This window comes from Arvicola amphibius, chromosome 12, assembly GCF_903992535.2.
Source record: "Arvicola amphibius chromosome 12, mArvAmp1.2, whole genome shotgun sequence".
In the NCBI taxonomy this organism is placed as follows: Eukaryota; Metazoa; Chordata; class Mammalia; order Rodentia; family Cricetidae; genus Arvicola; species Arvicola amphibius.
Genome location: NC_052058.2, coordinates 122,741,451 through 122,763,738, shown reverse-complemented (window position 1 = coordinate 122,763,738; position 22,288 = coordinate 122,741,451). Strand labels below are relative to the sequence as shown.

The following is a 22,288-nucleotide window of genomic DNA, read 5'->3' as shown; positions in this document are numbered from 1 at the left end:
TGAGCCTCAAAATTTCCCCAAGCAGAAAAGTATCTGTCTGAGTTTGGGTAATTGGGTTCTAGATTGTCCCGAAAGGCTCTCCACAAATCCCAAGTCACTATGAATGAAGGAAAATTACAAAGGTCAGCCTGGGATCATTGGAGAAGTGGAGGAATGCAAACTTTCTGTGGATTTTCATATTTCACCCCTTGACAGCATAATCCTTTAAAATGTCCATGGAGGCAAGTGTATGTGCCTTGGGATGTCTTCCATGATGTTCATAAGCAGGGCACTTCTCCAAGGATTATTTCGGCCTGGACTGATTGAGATACAATGAGTCCTGGCTGGGTGTCATAAAGATCTGTGGGCACGCTATACAAGGAAGGGGTGGATGTGTCATGTAAGTGAACCAAGAGGTGATACTGACATCCCAAGCATAAGATTCAGGGACAAGACTATGCATGAGAAAAGATGGAGAGTGCATTTTAACCATGGCCACTAAGAAAAACACAACCAATAGTGTGTATTAACCACTTTTCTCATGGTGGTGATGAAATCCCTGACAAGCAACTTAGAGAACTGGGCTGTATTTTGTCTCACAGTTTGAGGAGAACACATGGCGAGGTGAGTAGTATAGAATACATAAGTAAACTGTGGTAATTCTAGGTTATGAAAATTGGAAATTTAAAACTTACCAGTCCAGGCCAGAGTGTAGGGTCACTGGCAGTGAGATCAGTATTTATCTCTTCTGTTTGTTCTAACTTTTTGGAAACCATTCACTCTGGCAGGATACCTTGTTCAGCCCAGATATAGGGGGAGGGCCTTTGTCCTGTCTCAAAGCAATGTGGTAGAATGGGGAAGTCTTACTCTCTCTCTCAGGAGTTAATGGTGGGAGAGATGAAAGGTGTGGGGGGATGGGGGGGATCAGGTTAAGGGGACAGAGTGGGAAATGGTTTGGGCATGTAAAATGAAAAGATAACTTTTTGAAAATAAAATAATTTAGATTTGTGATCTCCTTAAGAGTCCTAAAAGATTACCTTTCAAGATAAGCAATAAAGTATTTGGTACTTTCTTTGTAACTGCAAAATGCGGCCTGTCGGTAAAGACCTGACTGAGAAGAATGTTTTGTTTGCCTACATGGTTAATCTATAACTAGTTGTTTGAGCATGAATGTACATTGATCCTTGTTATATTTTGTTTTTCACTTGTGATACATGACACGATTAATCATGTAAAATATGCTTTTTTGCTGTTTTAAAAATTTTTAAATTTATTTTTTAAAAAGAATACAAACTATCTTTTTCATTATACATACAAATATAAGTTCCCACTCCCTCTCTTCCTCCCATTCTCTCCACATACCCCCCACCCCACCTCAATCTACTCTTCAGAGAGGGTAAGGCACATTGCTCTGGGGGAGGTCCAAGGCCCTAATTACTCTATATAGGTTGGACAAGGTATCCATCTAAAGGTAATAGGTCCCCCAAAGCCAGTACATGCAATAGGGATAAATTCTGGTGAAAGGGCCTGTGGCGCCTCAGTCTGCCCCAGCCATGTAACTGTCAACCACATTCAGAGGGACTAGTTTGTTCTGATGCTGTTCCTTCCCAGTCTGGCTGGAGAAGGTGAACTCCCATTAACTCAGGTAGACTAATTCAGTGGGTGTACCCATCATGGTCTTGACCTCTTTGATCATATTCTCATTCTTCTCACTCTTCAATTGTTCTTTGGGAGCTCAGTCCAGTATTCTGATACAGGTCTCTGCCTATGTTTCCATCAGTTACTGAATGAAGGTTCTATGGTGATATTTAAGATATTTATCAGTCTGACTACAGGGCAAGGCCAGTTCGGGTGCTATCTCCTCTACTGCTTAGGGGCTTAGCTGTAGCCATCCTTGTGGATTCCTGAGAAGTTCTCTTGATCCAGGTTTCTTTCTAGACCCACAGTGGCTCCCTCAATGAAGACGTCTCTTTCCTTGCTCTCATCTCTGTCTTCCTTTATCTCAGCTATCTCATTCCCTTAAATTCTGCTCCCCCTTCTCTTCTCCCCTCCTCTTCCCCTTTCAACCTCCCTTCTTTCCCCACCCTCTTGCTCCCAATTTTGTCAGATGATCTTATCTATTTTGACTTTCCAGGAAGATCTATGTATGTTTTTCTTAGGGTTCATTTTATTACTTAGCTTAGCTATAATCATCAACTATAAGTTCAATATCCTTTGTTTATACCTAATATCCACTTACGATTGAGTACATACCCTATTCATCTTTTTGCATGTGGGTTACTACACTCAGGATAGTGTTTTCTACTTCCATTCATTTGCATGCAAATTTCTAGATGTCATTGTTTTCTTACTGCTGACTATCATTCTAACATTTAAATGTGCCACATTTCTTTATCCATTCTTCGGTTGAGGGGCATCTAGGCTGTTCCCAGGTTCTGGCTATTACAAACAATGCTGTTATGAATATAGTTTAACAAATATCCTTGAAGCATGATTTAGCAATTTTGGTATATGACCAAGAGCAGTATTGCTGGATCCTGGGGTAGTTTGATGCCCAATTTTATGAGGAAACATAATGATTTCCAGAATGGTTGTACAAGTTTGTATTCCCACCAGCAGTGGATGAGTGTTCCCCTTACTCACATCCTCTTCAGCATAAGCTATTATTGGTGCTTTAGAGTTTAGCCATTCTGACAGGTGTAAGTTGCTATCTCAGAGTTGTTTTGATTTGCATTTCCCTAATGGGTAAGGATTTTGACCATTTTCTTACTGTCTTTGGGCATTTGAGATTTATCTGTTGAGAATTTCTGTTTACTACTGTACCCCATTTTTTCATTGGGTTATTTAGAATTTTGATGTCTAATTTCTTGAGTTCTTTATATGTTTTTCAGGTCAGCCCTTTATCTGATGTGGAGTTGGTGAAGATCTTCTCCCGTTCATTATGCTGCCTTTTTGTCTTATTGACTGTGTCCTTTCCTTTACATAAACCTCTCAGTTTCAGGGGGTTCCATTTATTGATTCTAGTATTCAGTGACTATGGTTATATTTAATAAGTGGTCTCCTATGCCAAAGCATTAATGGCTACTTCTTACTTTCTCTTCTATTAAGTTCAGTGTGGTTGGATTTATATTGAGGGCTTTGATTCACTTCAACTTGAGTTTTGTGCGTGGGGATAGATATGGATCTATTTTTATTCTTCTACATGTTGACGTCCAGTTATGGCAGCACTATTTCTTCAAGATAATTTATTTGTCCTTTGGATAATTTTAACTTTTTGTCAAAAATTAGGTGTTCATAGGCATATGGATCAATATCTGGGACTTCAATTTGATTCCATTGGTCAACCTCTTGGTTTTCATGCCAATACCATGCTGTTTTCATTACTGTAGCTCTGTAATACAGCTTGATATCTGGGATGGTGACACCTTTGGAATTTCCTTTATCATACAGGATTGTTTTGGCTATCCTAGTTTTTTTCCATATAAAATTGATTATATGATTTCCATATAAAATTATGATTGAATCATAATTCAAGGCTTATGATGAATTTTGTGGGGATTTTGATGGGGTTTCATTGAATCTATAGATTGATTTTGGTAGGATTGCCATTTTTATTATTTTGTTCCTACCTATGGAAGAGCATGAGAGATCTTTCCATTTTCTGGTATCTTTTTCAATTCCTTTCTTCAAAGACTTAAATTTATTGTTGAATAGGTCTTTCACTCTTTGGTTAGTGTAACCTCCAAGATATTTTATGTGATTTGTGGTTATTGAGAAAGGTGATGTTTCTCTGATTTCTCTCTCAGCTTTTTTATCATTTGTGTATAGGAGGGCTACTGATTGTTTTGAGTTGATCTTGTATCCTGCTGCATTACTAAAGTTATTTATCATCTTTAAGAGTGCCCTGGTGGAGTTTTTGTGGTCAGTTACATATACTATCACATCATCTGCAAATAACAAATGGTTGACTTCCTCCTTTTAAATTTTAATCCCTTTGATCTCCTTTTCTTGTCTTATTGCTATAGCCAGAAGAACTATGTTGAAGAGATATGGATAGAGTTGCCAGCCTTGTCTTGTTCCCGATTTTAGGGGAATTGCTTTTAGTTTCTCTCCATTTAATTTGACGGTGGCTGTTGGCTTGCTGTGTGTTGCTTTTATTATATTTAGATACGTTCCTTGTATCCCTGATCTCTTCAAGACCTTTATTATGAAAGGGTATTGAATTTTGTTGAATGCTTTTCAGGATCAAATGAGAGGTTCATATGATTTTTCCTCTCAGTTTATTTATATGATGGATTACACTGATAGATTTTTATGTTTAACGATCCCTGCATCTCTGGGATGAATGCTGACTTGATAATTGTGGATGATTTTTTCATGTGTTCTTGAATTTGGTTTGCCGTATTTTTGAGTTATTTGCACCTCTTTTCAGGAGAGAGATTGGTCTACAATTTTCTTTCTTTGTTGAATCTTTGTGTGGTTTTGGTATCAGGATAACTGCAGCCTCATAAAAAGAGCTTGGCAATGTTCCTTCTGTTTCCAATTGTGTGGAACCCTTTGGAAAGTATAGGTATTATCTCCTCTTTAAAGTTTGGATAGAATTCTACACTAAAACCATATGGCCCTGGGAATTTTTTGGGGAGAGGCTTTTGATGACAGCTTCTGTTACTTTGCAGTGTATAGGTCTATTTAAATTGTTCACGTGGTCTTGATTTAATTTTGGTATATGATATATATCTAGAAAACCATCCATTTCTGTTAAAATTTCCAATTTTGTGGCATATATGTTTTGTAGAATGACCTAAGGATTCTCTGAATTCACTGAATTCTCAGTGTCTGTTTTTATGTCCCCATTTTTATTTTCAAATTTTTCAATTTGGAGTTTCTGTCCCTGCCGTTTACATACTTTGAATAATGGTTTATCTATCTTGTTTATTTTCTCAAATCTCTTTGTAATATTGATTCTTTGTATTGCTTTCTTTGTTTCGATTTTATTGGTTTCAGCCCTCCGTTTGATTATTTCCTGTCCTCTACTCCTCCTGGGTGCATCTGCTTCTTTTTGTTCTAGTTGTAAGGTGTTCTGCTAAGTCTGTAATGGGAAGTTTCTCCACTTTCTTTATGTAGGTACTTAGTGTGATGAGCTTTCCTCTTAGCACTGCTTTCATGTTGTCCCACAGGTTTGGGTACATTGTGTCTTCATTTTCATTGGATTCTAGGAAGTCTATAATTTCTTTCTTATATTTCTTTACTGTTAAAAAATTTTAAAAAGAAATGAAAACAAAGCCCATACAGCTCTCTATAAGTCTGTATACATATTTTCCAACTGTACACATGGAATTACCTAAATGAAGGTTCTAAATATTTCCACATGCAATGTATGATTAAAATGACAAGTAGGAGCCATGTTAGGGTGATAACCCAACATTCAATAGATGGAGATAAGAGGTTCATGGGCCAGCCTTTGCCAAATAATGAGAACTTTCTCAAAACAAATGTTAAAAAGGCAATAAGTAGGCAGGCATGGTGGTATATGCTTTTAATTATGGTACTCAGGAGACTGAGGCAGGTGCATCACAGATTTCAAGGCCAGACTGGTCTCGACAGTGAGTATCAGAATAGCCAGGGCTACACAGAGAAACTCTTTCTCAACACAAAATAGGCAAGTTCTCCATTTGTCTAAATAATGAGGCCCATGAATTGAACCCATAAAATTAGCTTTCATGGATAATGCTCCAAATAATCTCTCTGTCTCTCTCTTTCTCTGTCTCTCTCTGTCTCTCTGTCTCTGTCTCTCTCTCTCTTTCTCCCCTCTGATAGAGATGTGGATAGCTGATGGGCTCAGGTTCTCATTGGCTTAGTTGATGCCCAGTCACAGAAGAAGGTAATCTCATTTGCTGAGTCAATGAATTCAAAGGCTAATTCCACTCACAAACATTCCCACACACAAACTACTGCTCAATCAGAACACATACCTCAGAATATGATCCATTTGTGGACACCAGTTCCCTCACATTGAAATACTCTAGTGAAGGCATAAGTCATAAAACAATCCTACAACAGTTTGGAATTATGATTAATAAAAGGGTTATTTATTTAAGGGGAAATCTTACAGATCACCATCCTAGACAACAGCCTTCTGTATGACCAGGAATGGAGTCTAGCAGCCAGAAGCTGGAAGCCAGAAGCAAGAGAGAGAGAGAAAGAAAGAGAGAGAGAGAGAGAGAGAGAGAGAGAGAGAGAGAGAGATTGCAGGGTTACTGCTGCTTTTCAAAGCAAAAGAGACCACACCTAAATGATCTGGTATCTTAAAGGCTATTGGCTGAAGGAGCAGAAGGAGCTCCCACAGCACCTCTCCCTTTTGTTTAAGTAAGAGATTTCCAAACCCAATATAAAACAATATACACTAGAAACAGATATCAAGTATACGGTTAGAATTACATAGCATAAACAATATTAAGCAAGGAACATATGCTAAAAGTTTTAATAAATATTCTATCCTAAGGAGTCTAAGTCTTGTATTGGAAATGGCTTGGCTAGATCACAAAAGGACAGTAACTATGACTGTCTAATACTCAACCCTATCGAAGGCCTGAGAAGGGAGATAATATTACTTGAGCAGGCAGGAAGTACAATCAAGCAGCTTCCAAAGCAAGCAGCATATGACAGAGACAATTAGCTACCTGAGAAATCACCCAAAGTCTCATTTTGCAACATTGAAGCAACCAAATTTGGCTATGCCTCAGCATAATTGACACACCATTTTCATATGCAGGAATTTTTCAAAACAATCTTATTCTGTCTTGGCAAGATTTGGCAGTCCTGCTTATCCATTTCAGAATATCATGTAACTTGTCAGTGGTTGAGGCATTGTCAGTTCCTTGCCCAAAGGCAAGTTTTGCCAAGAAGAAAATAAGCTCCAAGTGGAGTGTCTTGGGTGCTCAATATTCTCTTGGGAATAGATTGGTGCTGTCAGAAGCAGACATGTCTCATGTCAACGGGACCCTAAATTATTTAAATACCATGTTCTACAGATCCTTGAAGTGGTTGATGATTCCCTATCTAAACAGAATACAGTCTTTATATATCTAAAGAACCAAATTGATCTGACTGTATGTACAACAAACATGAACAACTATTGACCTATAATAATTAATATCTGTATAACATTAAGACTAAAACTTCATGTTAGACTATTAAATAATCTGTAAATAAATGTGCAACAAATGAGGACAGTTGTTGGGGACACTTCCTCAACTTCCTTTGTTATGGATTACCCTGGGTAGTTCTGTAGAAATCAGGACACAGAAGATGCAGAGCACGAGATACAAGTGCATACTTTATTGTAAAGCCAGTGCTCTTTTTACAAAACTCAAATCATGATTCAAACTAGGTTCCCATAATGATGTGGGAGGGTCTTCTGTTTTGTGTTGATTTCATTGGTTAATAAAAAACTGCCTTGGCCATTTGATAGGCCAGTCCTTAGGTAGGTGGAGTAGACAGAACAGAATGCTTGGACAAAGAGGCAAGTGAGGCAATCGCCATGCCTCTCCTCTCTGGGTCAGACACCATGGATCCAGCCACCAGGTCAGACATGCTGAATCTTTCCAATAAGCCACCACCTCGTGGTGCTACACACATTAATAGAAATGGGTTAATCAAGATGTGAGAGTTAACCAATAAGAGGCTGAAACTAATGGGCCAGGCAGTATTTAAATGAATACAATTTGTGTGTTGTTATTTCTGGTGTAAAGCTAGCCATGTGGGATCTGGGTGGGATGAAAAGCAGGCCTGCTCACCTCTTCACTAAAAATGGTGCCCAGACATGGATAACTGAATCCACAGAAAGCCACAGAAATCCACAGAAAGTTAATCTAAACAAAAAGCCTGGTGTTATGGGAATAACTCATGCTACAATGTAATATTAAAAACACCTCATCAGAAGACAAACCACAACCTAATCAGGGCCTTTGAACTATAGTGCACATCTATATTCCTAAGGACTGACTATTGGCAAGGATGTTTGCCTCCTCCTGACTTGGTTTACCAAGCCTGTAAGTGAGAATGCTACCTCAAGTCAATCCTGAACAGAGTCTCTACTCAGTTCAAAACCGACCCTCTACAGACAGTAACCTCAAAATGTAAACAATTTATAAGTATTTTGATCAGAGGTAGAAGTACTATATAATGCAGTATTAAAATGCACCGTAAAAGTTGTATCCATATACAAAATGTCCTAAATCTAGGTAGAAACATGCATATATACAATCTGACAAAATAACTTTGCATCGTTTTAAAAATGTAAACAAAAGTAACAGATAAAATTTGAACTTGTATCAATATACAAAAATTATACCAATGTAAATTATCCATAAATAAAAGCTCTCAAGTAATTATTCCATTACCTACTATTCCTATCTCCCTTATCTTTTTACAAACATAGTTTTCACCCCAACCCTCTCTATCTAGTACAAGTAATAATCAACAAACCCTAAACAGTGTTCCCAACACTATGGACCAAGTTTTTTGGAATGGGGGCATCATCTTCTAGAATTACTTCCTGCTGTCATGGGGGCAATGTTCTCTTCATGGGATCCTGCAAAAAGTAGGTGGTGGTTAAGTTCCAAAATTACTGTCTAGTATAGTTGCAAACTATTTCTGAGCAGTCAATAGGATTTTGTTTTGTTTTGTTTTGTTTTTCAAACTTCTCATTTGGAGTTCTGGACAGAATATGAGAAAGTATACCATTTCAGCAGCTGGTACCCAAAGCAAGTGGTATTATAGTAGTGCTGTCTGCATCACGATGTCCTCTTAACTAGGTGTAGTTGTTGCTGTGGGGCCCCAACTTCTACCTGGAAACTTCAAAGATTACTGCAGGAAAAGATATGTAGGAAATTTTATGTTCATCATGAAAAACTTAAACATCATTCATATAAGCATACATTTAATGAAAAATATGTTATAGACAAAAAAGGCATGGAGAAAGTAAAATTTTTCCTAAAGTCTTTCTTCTGTCCCACACCAGATGGCTACTGATATGAGACAGAAACTCGGAATGTTCCTTTTAACAACAATTAGAGAAATACAGAGCCATTGTCCAACTCCAAAACCAGTTCTCTCTCTCTCTCTCTCTCTCTCTCTCTCTCTCTCTCTCTCTCTCTCTCTCTCTCTCTGTGTGTGTGTGTGTGTGTGTGTGTGTGTGTATATGTGTTTAAATGTCAGTGTAAACAGTACCTGGATTCGTAAACCATATTATTTTCTGGATGATAATTAGTGGATAGTTATTTTTTTCTTCTGTCAGCATTCAAACATCCAGGCTGTCTTGAATTTTTGATGATGTGCATTTTCCTGCAAAGATAAGAACAGAACCCTGCCCTAAGCCTTATGAGCTTTACTTACCAACTGTATGATTGTCACCATTGTAGATGTGGTATCCTTTCTCTTTTCTAAGAGCTTTCTGCTTTTCAAAGCAAATTTTTATTAATTTTGATGGTATTCATAATTTTTCTTCTCCTGTGGAAACAAGAGCAAAACCCTTCCCCAACGTAGTAAGTAAATCTCCTGGTTTCCATTGTGAGGTCAACACACCTTTGAAATATACTTGATGTAGGAGTGTCTTCTGTTTTGTATTGATTTCATGGGTTAAATAAATAAACTGCCGTGGCTTTTTGATAGGGCAGAAAATTAAGTAGGTGGAGTAGACCAAACAGAATGCTGGGAAAAAGAAAACATAGTCAGGCAGTCACCATGGCTCTCCTCTCTGAGTTGGACGTAGGTTAGACTTATCCCGGTTAGCCACAGTCACGTGGTGATACACAGATTTAATAGAAATGGGTTAATTAAGATGTGAGAGTTAGCCAAGAAGAGGCTAGATAATGGGCCAGGCAGTGTTTAAACAAAAACAGTTTCTGTATTATTATTTCAGGGGCTAAGCTAGCCATGTGGGAGCCAGGCAGGATGAAAAGCAGGCCTGCTCGCCTCATCATTACATAAACTGATTGATTCAATTTAGAAGTTTTTCCATTATCCAATGCCTCTCTGCTGCTGCTGTTCCTTTCTCATTGGCATTAAGAAAATACAAGGTTAATAATGCATTATGCAATGTATTTCTGGGGGAATTTTCTTTCTCTTTCTGTTTGTTCAGCATATCTGTTATAGTACAATTTTACCTTTCTATAACTGCCTGACCTGTAGGATTATTTGGTATACCTGTATGTGCTTTATAGTAAGCAAAAAAGCGTTTCATTTTCTTAGATACATATACTGGACCATTGTCTGTCTTTATTTGTGCAGGTATACCAATGATGGCCATGACTTCCAATAAATGTGTGATTAATGAATCAGCCTTTTCTGAGCTCAAGGCAGTTGCTTATTAAAAACCTCAATATGTGTCTATGGTGTGGTATACATATTTTAATTTACCAAATTCTGTAAAGTGGAACACATCCATCTGCCAGATTTCATTCCTTTGAGTACCTTTTGGGTTACTTCCTGTAGGCAACAGTGTTTGATTATAGAAAGAACAAGTAGGGCATCTCTTTAAAATCTCTCTAGCTTGTTGCCATGTAATAAAAAACTCTATAAACATTTGATATTGATGTGATTTTTAATGAAATGCTGAGGCCTGCAATATGCTTCCAATCAATAATGGATCAATTTCTGCATTACCTTGTGCTAAAGGACCTGACAGACCCATATGGGATCAGATGTCTGTTATGTATATGGGACAAAGCCTATTGTTGATTATGTCTTGCACCTGGTTAAACAATGAAGTGAATTCGGTATCATCTGATATAAATTCAGTGGTTTCAATATGCAAGGTAACTCTTTCTGCATAATGAATCAGTAACTATAATAAGAGGTTCTTTAAAATCTCTTAGCACCATAAGAATGGCATATAATTCTGCCTTCTGGACAAATTATAAGGCTTTGTTCCATCTTACTCAATTCTTCTGATTTGTAACCTGCCTTTTATGATTTATTTGTATCAGTATAAAATGTGTGGGCTCTACTTATAGGAGCATCACGTACAATTTGGGGAAGAATCCAAGAAATCATCTTGATAAGGTTGTCTATCAGTTTTGTGATAGTTACTATTTATTTCTCCCAAAAATTAGCACAAGCTCCTTGCCTTGGTTCATTGTCTTCCCATAACTTTTTTATTTTATCAGGAGTGAAAGACACTATAATTTCTGCAGGGTTGAAATCTCAGTTTACCTTTTATAATTAATTCAGAGACTCTTTCAACACAGGTTTTTAATTTTTTACTTGGTTTATGTGGTAAAAAAGATCTGTTCTAAAATAATATCTTCCCTTTAATTATAATCCCCATAGGAGAAATTCGGGAAGGCAATATGACTAGAATACAACTAAGATTTGAATCACCTATCCACATGTGACTCCTGTAATTCTCCCTCAACCATTGTCAGTTCCTTTTCTGTTTAAGCTGTTAATTCTCTGGAACTATTTAAATCTTTATCACCATCTAAGGTTTTGTTGAAATGAATTATCAGATCATGTGTTATCCCAACAGCTGGTCATAGACTGCAAATGTCTCCTAACAATCTTTGAAAGTCATTAAGAGTCCATAACTAGTCTCTCCTAATTTGTGCCTTTTGTGTTATAATTTTCTGTAAACCTCTTCTGTAACCTAGGTAATTAACAGAATCTCCTCTTTGACTCTTTTCAGGAGCAAGTTGTTATTATCATTTAGGCAAGACTTTCTTCTTCAAACATCCTTTCTAAAGTATCTATATTTGAATCAGATAAGAAAATGTCATCCATGTAATCATAGATTACAGACTTAGGAAATTGCTTATGAATTATTTCCAATGGCTGGCTGACAAAGTATTGGCACAGGGTGGGGCTATTGAGCATTCCCTGTGGGAGGATGGTCCATTGATGTCTCTAATAGGCTAAGAATTATTATAAGTAGGAACTATGAAGGCAAACTTTTCTCTACCCTTTTCTTGTAAAGGTATAGTAAAGAAATAATCCTTTAAATCAATAACTATGACAGGCCATCCCTCTGGTAACAGAGAAGGCAGAGGAATTCTAGATTGTAGAGGGCCCACCAGTTGAATAACCTTCTTGATAGCCCTTAGATCTATCATCATTCTCCATTTTCCAGATTACTTTCTAACAACAAATATAGGTGAATTCTTAGGGCTAGTAGATTCTTCTATATGGCGAGTATCTAGTTGCTCTTGTACAAGCTGTTCTAAAGCCTGCAACATTTCCTCAGCTAGAGGCTACTGCTTAACCCATATTCGTTTTTCAGTTATCCATTTTAAAGGTAGGGCTGTTGTTACCTCTGAAGGTTTAGCAATTGCTTTGTGTTCTTGTACAGCCTGAATGGCTGCTGTCCATCGTCTATAATATCTTTGAATAATTTCCTCTGAAACATAAGTTTTGGGGGCTGCGGGAATGTTAATCTGGGTGTTCCAGTGCTGCAATACTTAACAACCCCACAAATTTACTGCAATATTGACTATATATGGCATTAGTCTTCCTATTTGTCCTTCAGGCCCTATGAATTTAACCCATCTTTTACTTTGTATTATGCAAGGTAGGCTTCCAATTCCCAGGAACTGAACATCTACCTGTTGAAGAGGCAATTTTAGATGCTAAGATTCTGGAGTAATGATGCTTACATCTGCATCCGTGTCTAATAAGTCTTCAATAAAAGTGCCGTTTATACAGACTCTTAGCTTTGGTCTTTGATTTTTTAAGGAAGCATGACAAAATATATGTTTCCTCTGTCCTGCTGGAGTTTTTGACTCATCCTCCACATTTAACGCATCATTCAGACCAGTATTCCTTTTTACAGCAGGTACTGGATTTTTTAATTTTCTTGGTAAGACACGTTCTCCAGTTCTCCACTGTAACTGGGAATGACTGGACCACATTCTTCATGGGGGCCTGTGAGTGGCCTTCCATGGTGTTTCTCGATGGTATCAGGTTGCCTTGTCTATTGTTCATTGACCTACATTCATTTTTCCAATGTTGGCCTTTGCCACACCTCCTACATACACCTGAAGACTGAGTCCTCCTATTTTTGCCATTCCTAGAAGAGTCATTATTCCTAAGACTCCATTGTCTACAATCCATTTTCATATGTCCTATTCTACTACAATTAAAACATTTGGTATTTTGATGACATCTCTTACCATTGGAAATTGCTTCTCCTACCCACATTTCAGTACCATAATCAAGTGTCTTGATATTTATTGTATGCAAGACCCATTCCTCCATGGGTGCTGATCTGATCTTTAGAGCCTCAAGGATCCATTTGCACTCAATCTTGGCATTCTTATAAGCCAAAGATTCAATTATTCTCCATCTAGCTGCTGGATCAGTTACCCCTATTTTTACAGCCCTAGTTAGTCTTTGCAAAAAGTCACTAAAAGGTTCTCTCTGACCCCATTTAACACTAGGATATGATTCAAGTCTCTTTCCTAGTTCCTGAATCCTGTCCCAGCCCTTTAAAGCTGCTGTGCTACATAGGGACAAGTGTGGTCATCATAAAGAGCTTGAGATCCTTAGGATCAGAGTAAGGTCCTTCACCTAGAATTTGGTCTAGGGAAATTTCAAGTGCATTTGCTTGTTCTTGTTGCCCTAAAATTCTCACCTCCTCTTTAAAAATTCACCTCCAATGTAATTGCTGTCCACTTTCTAGGACTGCTGAGATTACCTGAGCCCAATCTTGAGGTGTTGCTTTGTTACTGAAAGCCCGGGTTTTGACCATCTTCCTAACAAAGGATGAATGTAGTCCGTAAGCCACAATTTCTTGTTTAATTTCCTTTAGATCAGTCATATGTATGGGATCCCATATATATTTTAAATATATATATTTGACAATCTTAGGGAACTTGGGACCAGATACTTTTTCTATTGTTATTACTGGAAAGACAGGCAGAACTCCAAAGGAGCTATTCCAGAGATTTTTATTTACTGACGCGGTTAAATTTTGTCTTTGTACTTTTTGTTCCTGGTCACCAAATTCAATTATTTCCTGAATTATTCAAATATGTTTACCATTGCCTTCTGTAATGTCTGGATTTCCTGTCCAGTGCTCTCCTCTAATGCCCACATTGATGATTCCAAGGTTTGAATTCTGTCCAGTATAGATAATGTCTCATCCTTGGACATAATCTTTATAGCATACATATTACCTTCCTGCAGAGACAATCTAACAGGCAATCTGTCATACCCCTTGGATAGAATCTGATTAATACATTCAACAGTGTGAATTCTCTCAAATAATTTTCCAGCACCCACTGTCATTTATTGGGGTTTTATGTGCCAAAATATCTGTTTTCTTCTCCAGAGTGCTTAATCTTCTGATAAATAAAGTTGTATCCTTCTTCATATTTCCAAACTCTTTCATGAGAAACATGCTTTCAATCTGTAAAGACTGCACATTTCTGAAAGAAATTGGTCATCAAAAGAACACATAATCCAATAAATATTGAAATGCAAAACTAAACAGAGAATTCACAACAGATGACTCTAAAATGACTGAAAGACACTTAAGGAAATGCTCAACATCCGTAGCCGTTAGAGAAATGTAAATCAAAACAACTCTGAGATTCCATCTTACACTGTCTGAATGACCAAGATCAAAAACACTGGTGACAACATATGGTAGAGAGGATTGGGATAAAGGTAACAATCCTGCATTGCTGGTGGGAGTGAAAACTGGTATAGCACCTTTGGCTGTCAGTGTGGCAATTTCTCAGAAAATTAGAAAATAACCTTACTCAAGACCCAGTAATACCACTTTGGGGTATATACAAGGATGTTCTATCATACATATGCTCAACTATGTTCATGTCAGCATTGTTTGTTATAGACAGAACCTGGAAACAACCTAAATGCCCCTTGACTGAAGAATGGACAAGGAAAATGTGGTACATTTACGCAATGGAGTACTACACAGCAGAAAAAAATAACAACATCTTGAAAATGGCAGGCAGATGGGTGGATCTAGAAAAAATCTTATTGAGTGAGGTAACTTAGACCCAGAAAGACAAATACAATATGCACTCACTCATAAGTGGCTTTTAGACAGAAAGCAAAGAAAACCAGCCTACAATTCACATTCTCAGAGAGCCTGACAATAACGAGGACACTAAGAGAGACATACATGGATCTAATCGACATAGAAAGTAAAAAAAAAGACCTTCAAAATAAATAGGGAGCATGAGGACCATGGGAGAGTGTTGAATGAGGGGGAGAGGAAGGGAGGGAAGGAGAAAAAATGTGTAGCTCAATAAAATCAATAAAAAAGAAACCATGGCCGGGCGGTGGTGGCGCATGCCTTTAATCCCAGCACTCGGGAGGCAGAGGCAGGTGGATCTCTGTGAGTTCAAGGCCAGCCTGGTCTACAAGAGCTAGTTCCAGGACAGGCTCTAAAAAAGCTGCAGAGAAACCCTGTCTCGAAAAACCAAAAAAAAAAAAAAAAAAAAAAAAAAAAAAAAAAAAAAAAAAGAAACCATGAATAATAAACAAGGCAGACAGCTCCTGAAAGAGCAAATGATGAGGCTATCATCTGGCCTCCAAAACAAACACAAAACACACAAACACATGCTTCTGCATAGGCAGGAGCACACACTCACATATACTAAAAAACATACACAAACACACAGAGAGAGATATTAGAGACAGTGGGCTATGATTCTGATATAGTGAACAGAAGTTGGTCAATAATTGGATCCTAAAGTGTTGCTGTGATGACAGAGGATCAAGGTGGCAGTGGTTGAGGCAGAATTCACCCCTGCAATCTGCCCACAGTTGTACCCGTCTACAGGGGCAGAGAAATGCACTGAGATAAGAGAAAGTGCTGGAACACAGTAAATACAGAGGGTGGGGGTCAGGACATGGAAAGATCTGAAAACACTATCTCTGTACCTTCAGGACGTGAATTGTCACGTGATCCCAAATGGGGAGTGGGGCAGTCATCAGAGTTATCTATCTGTGTGACCTGTGAGAAGACAAGACCTAAACCTTAATACTCTATTCCACACTGTGTTTAGTATTGACCCTCATTACCAAACAGATCTACCACTGAAAACACAATGACAGGAAATTTCAACTTATAAATTTATTACACAAGCACTGTATGTTCTCCATGGCCACAGTATGCACAAAAGTAAAGAATTCCACATCCTGTTCCCAGAGCCCACAGCACAGCCTCCTGAGGATGAAGGGAGGATGCTCAGTATTTGTCAGGCAGGCCTCTGGGTCTGTAGTGATTGGGATCTTTGCCACTGCGGCCCCATCTGTTGGCTTCCTGGTCAGCCATGGAATCCTCATGTCCACGGCCTATGAGACTCTGAATGTTCTCTCTTAGATCACTAGGAGAAAAGGACATGGAAGAAATCCATCGTCAATCATCATAGCCACAGTATACCTTGTGGTTCTCCCATTAGCATGCAATGGCTCTAGGAGGAATCCAGGATGTGCAGGGAAGGATGGCCTGAAACATTAACCCTGCCAGGTCCAGTTTGTACTGAATGACCATCACCAGGTAGACAGGACTGAGAATCACTCCCTGCCTGCATTTGGAAGCAGGCCTACCCAGCGTGAGATGAGCCCTGGCTCTGTCCACAGCCTAGAATCTACACTGAGAATGAATAGAGGAAACAACTGCATGAACAAGTGGGCGAGGACACAGGTTGGCATGACCCTCTCTGGGGCTCATCTGCCCCTGGTCTCACAGCATAGTCAGTCCCTGCCACCCAGACCGAGCGTCCCAACAGTCTGTGTTTACCTGAGGACTTCAGCAGCCCAAACTCCCCCGGGACCTCTTTGGGCAGCATCATAGTTCCCTCTGGCATGGAAGTATTTGTCTGCACCTATCCAGTTGGCCTCCCTCATGTCAGAGTAGGCTCTCCACATGTCCCTAGTGCCTGGGTGGGAAAGACAACAGGAACATGACCTAAATGCCCTTCCTATGACTTAGAGAGGATGAAAAGGGATAAAGGAACTTATGGCTTGAGGCTGTGGTCAGAGCAGCCTGAGACCATGGCAGAGAAGAACATTGTCCAAACGTAGTTGGTCTCTCCAGGTTACTCCTGAGAGTTTTTAGAAGATGCTCCTTTGAGAGCTGGTCCTCACACTCTGGAGAGATAGCCTCACCTCTTACTACAGGTATGGGAAAATTGGTTCAGATGGTAAGGGCTTAGAAGAGCAGGCTCTGCCCCTTTCCTGAGAGGGTGTTCCCAGTGGCCCAGTCTGACCAGCTCAGCTTCCATCCAGACCCACATGCTGGGCCTTGGCTGGCCCACCCTAGAAGCTGTCCTGTGGACACCAAGTCCAATGACATCCTATCAAGTGGAGAGGGACATGGCTCACAGCCAAGTCCCCTTAGTATAGCCTGAGTAGCTGGTAGCAAACATCTCAGGCAAGGCCTAGGATGTACAGTGATAATGGGTTTTATCTTTCTGGGTAGACTCCAGGCTTTCCAATGCATGGTTCTCCATTCCAAAATAGTACCAGTTTAGGAGGCCCTGAAAGTATTTCTTGGCTATGCTGAAATCTAAGGAACGAAGACAGGAGGTAAATCAGAAGGAGAGACAACCCCACCAAAAAGGTCCATCCTCTACTCCTACCAAGGAATGACCCAGTAAATACTGGTAGAGTGAAAATGTAGGCACAGGGAAAAGAAAATATCACTGTCTTGAGCAAGGGCCTCAGCCTGTTTCTCCTTTCCACAACCTGCGACAAGATGGATTTGAGACCTCATCTAGCTCTTCACTTTGTTGTTGTGGGTTTTATTTATCATGACTCTCCATCCTTTCCCTCCACTTCTAGAGTTCTAGAAAAACCAGACCCAGCAAGTACAGACAACAGGAGAGGTCACAGGCAGGAATGGGAAGTGGCATGAAACAGAATGAACGTTTTCTGATAATTTTAGTTGCCCATGTGTCTGCACTCCTTTTCTTTGGGCCTTGAATTTACTCTGAGCAGATAAGTATTTGTCTGGTTTTATAAATTGGCTTTTAGATTGTCCCAATAGGCTCTCAACAAGACCGAAGTCCTACAGAGGCAGGAAACTTCAAAAAAGCAAACCTGGGGTTTCACTGTAGTGGTGGAAGATATAAACTTCCTTTGGATTTTCACATTTTCACCCTGATAACATAATACTTTGAAGTGGTCCGGGGGGGGGGGTGAGTTCCTGTCCCTGTGGAGGGCTTCCCTAGAGACCCTAAGGGGGGAACTTTTCCTTGGATTAGACCGAGTTGGATTGACTGAAAGTTGTTGGATCCAAGGTCGTGTTCTATGAATCTGGTTATACTCTGCACGAAGAGAGGTGACACTGTCACTTAAGAAAGCTAACAAGTGAAGACAATATTCCAGGTGCAAGATCCCAGGACAGTTTGTACAGTAGAGAAGACAGAGAATGCATTTTATGATGGCCACTGAGAAAAACACATCAAAGAGTGTATACTAACTACATTTCTCATGGTAGTGTCAAAATTTCTGACATAGTACTTAGCAAAATCGGCTGTATTTTAGCTTGCAAGTTGAGGGAACAACATGGTCGTGGGAAGACTAGTGTAGAATAAATATGTAAGCCATGATGTTGAAATACATGAGAACATGCAATGTTGAATTTCCAGGAGTCCCACATCCTTGCTCTTGGCTCTATGTCTAGAATAGGATGGGAATTGTGTGCAAGGTATTATCTGCAGGCATTGCATGTTGACTAAGCTCCTGTGTCTCTAGAGACATACTAAGTGCTCCCTTACTCTCAAAGACTGGTTAAATTTACTGTCTGTGAAATTCACTGTGAAACACACTCTCTGGAAAGCCTTGGCTCCTTTCATTGCTTTTGGGGACTGCACTGGTTCTCCTCTTCCTCTCCTGGAACACTGGGATGTTCTTCATTTCACAGCCACCAGACATAGAGATGAGCCGTTCATCACCTTCCACAAGGGGGCAGAAGATCCCCTCTCCTGTTGGCGAATCTGCATCTTTCAAGTACAGATTGCTCCTACATTCCTGTGAAAAAGCTGCTGTACACACATTATGTGCTCTCAGGCCTGGGATCCTCACAGAAAAAGGTCAACACTGACCATAAAAGTTCAGAACTACATAGGAAGAGTGACAATGCTCCCCTATCCAGGATACTTCACAAGAATGTTTGCCCTGAATTTTATGGTTCCTGCTCTGGTAAATTCTTGGAATCCACAAATACAACCTCCTACCCCCATCCTTTGCTCCTACCTTGACCAGCTTCTTTGATGAACTCTAACCACCTTTGGCTGTCAACTCCCAGGACCAAGAGACACAAAATCATGGCAATGGAAGTCTTCATCCTGCTGTAGGGTCAGGGAAACACAAGGATGAACACGCCATTTCATGGAGTGAAGGATGCTTCTATAATGTTGAGCTGTCCTTGTATGCCAGCACCAAATTCCACTGGATTTTATACAGAAATCCACATGCATGTAGAGAGATGATGTAAGTGGATTCCAGAGAGTTTCTAGCTCCACATTTCATGTGTTTCATTCGACTCCCAGTGCCTGAGAGTTTGCAAATGGACCCCTAGTATAGAGCACTTTGCATTCCGATCTTGCCAGCCAAAACCCAACTGTATAGGAAGCTTCTGGAGAGGCGTGAGGTGGCTTTATAACCATCATACGTCTCTGCAGTCTATTTGTAGAAGACTGACTCCACCCTTCCCTGAATTCACACAGAAGCATACAACAAATCCCCATGGCAACAGTACTGCCTTTTGTGAATTCTAGTGCATCTAGTAGATTCAGGAGAGAGACCGAGCATGAAAACACAGCCAGTGAATGCTGATGGGAACAAATTCTGCAAAGAGCAAATGCTGGAAAGTTCTGACAACTCACCTGGGACTGTCAGTTCCTGCTGAGACCTTGGGTGAGCAGCTTGTATTGCTCACTGAGGAGATGTGGCTGGGCCTACCTATATATACTGTCACTTGGCTAGTGGAGAAATACCCTTTTTGATCTTGCATAATCCTACTTGGCCATAATTTAAGTTTCAGAACACAAAGATTTCTCTTGGCATGGTTCAGATTTTCCCAGATTGTGCAATCTACCTATGCTCAGGAAGGCGGCATGTAGAGCTTCCAGAGTCTTCCCCATCCTGACTGGGAATAATCAAGGTAATGAATTCCCATCAAATCATGCAGAGCCAGTGTCTAAGGAAAGAACATTAATACTGGAAATCTGAATATATAATAATCATAGGGGTGCGTGGCAAATCCAAAGCCTGAGATTATGTCCTTTCAAACTGTAGTTCAAATTAAGCTGGGCCTATTAAATAGGAGAAATAACAGAAAATATTGACTTCTGGCATCCACACCGTACACTCAGCACTGAGAAAGACTTCTCCAGACTCAAGTGTTTATTCATGAGCAGTCGCTAAGAGAGATAATAAAGCAGATTATATTTGGATACTGTGATAAGCCAGGAACACAAAACAATAGTACAGGAATTTGCTTCAAAGTCATGAGGAACTAAGACATCATAAGCAGTCATGAGGAAGGCCCACAGGTTGTTAATTATGCTACAGTGGGTTCAGGCAGAAATTGGCAAAACACAGAACAGGAATGCTGAGAGAAAATATCAAGAAACAGCTGTTGGAGCTAGAGAAGCAGCTCTAGGTGTTTGTGGTAGTTCACATATGACTCAGTTTCCATCTGGAGTTGATTCTGACTTATGAGGCATTCGAGTTCAAGCTTGCCTGCTCTGCTTTTTCAAATAATCTTGAGGGCTGTGAGAGACTCCTGATTTAGCCCACGGGAAAGAACATTTTGCTCATGAGAAAAGAACATTCTATCTACTAGAAAGGATACGGATGACCAAACCTCAGGAACATCAGGATAGAAAGTAAGGCTGCTTCTGAGTAGCAAGCACATGTCAGAGAGGAGGCTGCTCACTCAAGGACAAGAATGGTCTTGTGCTTAGATACTGACTGACCATCTGTGCTGTGTAATTTTCTGCCTTTGCTTATAAGGTTGTTCTGAAATGAACTCTGGGCTGTTTGGCAGTTTTGGCATGACCTAACAGACTTCCCGATTCTATCCTGTGTTTCTGTCTCAGTTCCTTTCGTCTAATATTTCCTTAGCCTTAGTGTCCCCCCCCCCCAATCCAGGAACCCTTGCTGACTTTGTAGCAGCGGGCTCCTACAGATTTTGCTATGTGAATTTATCTCATGAGAAAAGTCCATTCGGGGCTACAGTTCATTTTGTATCCTCACCACTCTATTCAAAAGAAAAAAATAGGTTGGCTTCCTTGGAGAAGGAAGGGGTATAGCTAAAACTCTGTGGGTATGATGAGGGCATCACATTTCTTTCTCTGTTCTCAGGGACCCTGGAATAGAAGCCTGGGGACAGTGTTAACCCAGAAAGAGATAGATCAGGCTTGGGTTCTTTTTGGACTGATATTGTTTGTTACAAGAAGAGGGATGTGAATATTTTGTTAGAGAGACAAGATGATGTAAACAAACCACGCAACCTAGAAGATGGTGAATCCTGGTCAGGAAGAAGGAATAATAGGCAAGGAAAATGGAAGTGAAGAGCCTTTTGTTGGACTGCAAACCACAGGGCAGTATGGTGGATGAGGAGGACTTTGGTAAAGCAGTGCAGGATGAAGCAAGTCAGGCAAGTCTGGGAACCATGTTTGAGAATCTTTATCCTAGATTAGAGCCCACTTTCTTAATGAACCCAGTATCTCCTGCTTATGGGCAACACTGTCCCATTGGCCTATGACATTCCACACCAACCATTAATCAAGAAAATACCCTACAATGCAAGGGAAAGTGACCCCCACCTTGAATTCCAGCACTCAGGAGAATATTTGTGAGTTTGAGGACAAACTAGTCTATATAGTCAGTTCTAAACCAACCAGGATTACATGAAAATTTGCTTTGAAAGAAAGAAAAAGTGAGAGAGAGAGAGAGAGAGAGAGAGAGAGAGAGAGAGAGAGGGAGAGGGAGATTGAGAGGGTGTGGGAGCAGGAGAGAGACAGAGAGAGGGAGAGAGGGAGAGAGGGAGGGGGGGACTTAATTCTCAATTGAGCCACTTCCAAGGTAATTCTAGCTTTTGTCAGTTGAGAAAAAGTCAGTGAGGGTGGAATGATAGGATAAAGTAAATTATTGGAAATTCTCAAAGAAATAATAAACAGTGAGGGAAAAGAGAATAAAGCTCAGTCTGCTTCTCAGGCATGCTTTCACACACACACACACACACACACACACACACAGAAGCACACACACAGTCACTCTTTTTGAAAATACTCAATAACAATTAAGAAACCTCAATCATCTTAAT

The 22,288-nt window shown here is 39.8% G+C and overlaps 1 protein-coding gene across 3 annotated transcripts in view; it reads right to left on the bottom strand.

Annotated features, from left to right (window-relative positions):
• LOC119802706 (serum amyloid A-5 protein-like) overlaps positions 1 to 19,984 on the bottom strand; it is a 226,863-nt gene extending 206,879 nt beyond the window's left edge. Inside the window, exons 1-4 of one of the 3 annotated variants that reach the window (XM_038313792.2) lie at positions 19,842 to 19,984; positions 19,210 to 19,304; positions 16,751 to 16,889; positions 16,067 to 16,334 (exon numbers count right to left, since the gene is read on the bottom strand). In XM_038313792.2, the coding sequence (XP_038169720.1) occupies positions 16,196 to 16,334; positions 16,751 to 16,889; positions 19,210 to 19,304; positions 19,842 to 19,969 (501 nt within the window). In that variant the 5' untranslated portion in view covers positions 19,970 to 19,984 and the 3' untranslated portion in view covers positions 16,067 to 16,195. Of the gene's footprint in view, positions 1 to 16,066; positions 16,335 to 16,750; positions 16,890 to 19,209; positions 19,305 to 19,841 lie in introns of those variants that run through there. The other 2 variants (XM_038313795.1, XM_038313793.1) reach the window with 2 other exon arrangements.
• Positions 19,985 to 22,288: the final 2,304 nt, after the last annotated feature.